General features: G+C 49.4%; 1 protein-coding gene across 1 annotated transcript; it reads left to right on the top strand.

Moving 5' to 3' along the window:
• Window positions 1-1,237: 1,237 nt before the first annotated feature.
• On the top strand, window positions 1,238-1,827 carry VDAG_05183 (uncharacterized protein). The gene has a single exon (XM_009654919.1). The coding sequence runs from the start codon at window positions 1,363-1,365 to the stop codon at window positions 1,681-1,683; it is 321 nt and encodes a 106-aa protein (XP_009653214.1). The 5' UTR covers window positions 1,238-1,362; the 3' UTR covers window positions 1,684-1,827.
• Window positions 1,828-2,861: the final 1,034 nt, after the last annotated feature.

Here is a 2,861-nt window from a genome sequence, read left to right on the forward strand (position 1 = left end):
CCAGTGGTCGTCAATGGCGAAACGTCGCGTCAATTGACTGTTGAAGTGCAGCGGCGATTCAGCTGTAGACAGCTTCGCAGCAGGCGTATTGGCCGTAGGCGCCCTGCTGTAGATATCGAAGGTCAAGGAGCTGTATCGTCGCCCGGGCTCATAACTGTCACCACGGAATTGAACAAAGTGGATTGATTGTTGTTAAGGTACAAAATGAGACTTCCAGAAGTCCAAGCGAAGGTAATTGGTCAGAATCCAGCATCGGTAGGAGTCTTACCGGGGCGATAACGACAGAATAAATGCATCAAATGAGGACTCCACATATGGATGAAAGTACTCCTGGGTCACAGGACAGAATCTTGCCTGATCGGCAACACGTGTCTACTTGACGGCGTGGGTGTCTATGTCTGTTGGCGCGAAAAAGGCGCGAAAAAGGCTCGAGCGCTTGACCAGCGGGTCAATTGCATATCGATGATTAATTCTGTTCTGTACACGGATACGGGTCCCACACAGCACAGAGGCCTAAAGTAGCAAGCCGCCATAAGAATCCCAATACACAGCCAAGCGCCTGGCAGGCGGTCAGCCCCCAAAAAGCCAGTGAGAGATAGACAACCATGCGCGAAGCTGCATAACCCAGCGAGCTAGCGGCACCAGCGCACGCCGTTGATTCGCACACATTGAACCGCGGCGCTTGCATTTCATTGGTGTCCCAGTCGCTTACGCCCCTTTACATACTTTCAAAAAGTGAAGCTATTCACATTACATCACTTCACATTAATTGACAATTTCAACAAGTTTTCCATTTATCTTTTATCCTAAGGAAGCACAGCTGACTCAGTCGTTTCACTCCTTCGTACAGGGCTTCGCCCCATACCCATTAATCAGAACTGTATAGTTAGGAGAAAGAAGAAGTCTAACTAAAAGAATACGTCTTAAGAGAAAAGTGAAGCTATTCCCAACTCACTTGCCTTCACGACAGTCACTTCCATCAAGGTTTCCTCCAATTACTCCAATCAAGACCTCCTGTTATAACACACATATCAACTGGGTTTCCTCCCACTACCTCACGGTTCCAGTCCTTCAAATAACTCTTCTCCTCCTCTTTCGTACCAAATCCGAGTGGCGTAAACACAACCCGTGGAACACACATTTCTGCCCTCTTCACAGATTTGTCGACCACCAAGTCTCCCCACTCAATATCTTGCCCATACAAGTTACCAATGGAGGAAAGAAAAAATAGTTTCCAACCGCCATACGCTTCTCTCCGGTCTTCTTCACAGCAAGGTGAACACCAAACAACATGTTCATCCTCATTAAACGGTGTCCCATCCACCGATATCGCGCCGAAGATATCACTTACAACACCACCCCATGGTTTGTCCAACAGCATCATCACTGTGCACAATATTCCTTCTTCATCACTCCGACGCCGTCGAAATGAACCAAACAAACGGCAACTCACGCCTTCAACTCGCTTTCGCACCGCTTCCTCCAAGTGTTCCCACAACGGCTGCTCTTCCAGTTCCCACTGTGCCACGAAGAACCGACGACACCAAAGTCCTCCATCCGGTTCGGTCTTACACCCAGGATTCCAGTGAACAAAAGAGTCACCAACAATCTCTTGTCTTGCCGAAGTCCCCTCAGCTACTAAGCAGCCAACACCGCAAGAACAATCACAATCACTCCCAGTGAGAGACATCCCAACGTTATCACCGATGAAACCAAACGTCGTCGACTCATTGAACCTACTAAAAGCAGACCACTGGTCTCTCCGACTCGTCGACTAGAAAGGGTTCAACCGAAGACAGAAGAGAAAGAAGAGAAGAACACAAGCCTGCGTGCTTTCCTTGCCCGAAAAGAAGGGGGGCACCACCCCCTTCATATACCCAAAGAGTATCCACAAAATGTACGACTACTGTCCACCAATCCTTTCCGTGTCTCCACACCACCTTTCCTGGTTCACCATTCGGTCTCTTCTTGGGGTCGCTTACGCTCCCCATTACTCTCGGCCGTTCTCAGTCGCTAATGCTCCTATCCACTCATAGCCCCCCTCCTTCTTAATAATCGGTAGACGGAGGGTCCAAAATCCCTATAATTTGTTATAAGATGGCCCATGGCCCATGACCCGACCCAGCAGATTAGTAAGGAGGGGATTGGAGGAATGGTGGAGGACAGGAGCTACAGGCGACTAAACGACTAAACGAGGGAGTGGTAACGAGGGAGTGTGCCTGAATGAATAACGAGGTAACGAGGGAATGACCCAGACAATGGAAAGGGATTGGATTGTTCTGGAAGAAGTGGAGTGAGGTAATATCCACTTAAAACGGAGTGTGGACGAATGGGACAGAGCTTTAACTGGGTGTAGGACGATTGGTCATTAATGGTCGTACGAAATGTGGATATCGAGTAAACCATGTGAGTGGTTCTTTTTTGTGTATGCAAGTGGAGTCTTGTTGGGTTCTCTTGGAGGGCATGCCTTGGGGCAAAAGGATGGGAAGGGGACGGGTTCCCCTTCTTTCTTCGTTCTTTTTGTCTCTTACTTCTTCGCTTGTGCGATTCAGATTTCGTGAGAAAGGAAAATCAGAGACAGGGTTCTTTGTTAAGCCTGACCTACTGTTCTACGGGACGAAAGGATACCCGAGAGGGCTGCATTAAGAGGAAAAGACGTGGTAAGTCCAGTTAGGTTTATCTCGGGACGGTAGGTGTCGAAGAGGGTGGGCCGGGTTCGGGGTAGCCCGGTGAGTGACTGGGATGTTCGTGACAGTCTTGGCTGACCTGTTGGTGCTAGTCTCAGGTCGCATTACAGCTGGCCACTATGTCGACCGGGCAGGGAAGTGTGGCGTCGGACGTGTCGTATGACGCAAGTCGTT

Source organism: Verticillium dahliae, genomic scaffold (genome assembly GCF_000150675.1).
Source record: "Verticillium dahliae VdLs.17 supercont1.9 genomic scaffold, whole genome shotgun sequence".
Taxonomy (NCBI): domain Eukaryota; kingdom Fungi; phylum Ascomycota; class Sordariomycetes; order Glomerellales; family Plectosphaerellaceae; genus Verticillium; species Verticillium dahliae.

Coding starts and splice junctions, on each gene's coding strand:
- VDAG_05183 (XM_009654919.1), top strand. CDS start 1,363: ATGGTTTGTCCAACAGCATCATCACTGTGCACAATATTCCTTCTTCAT.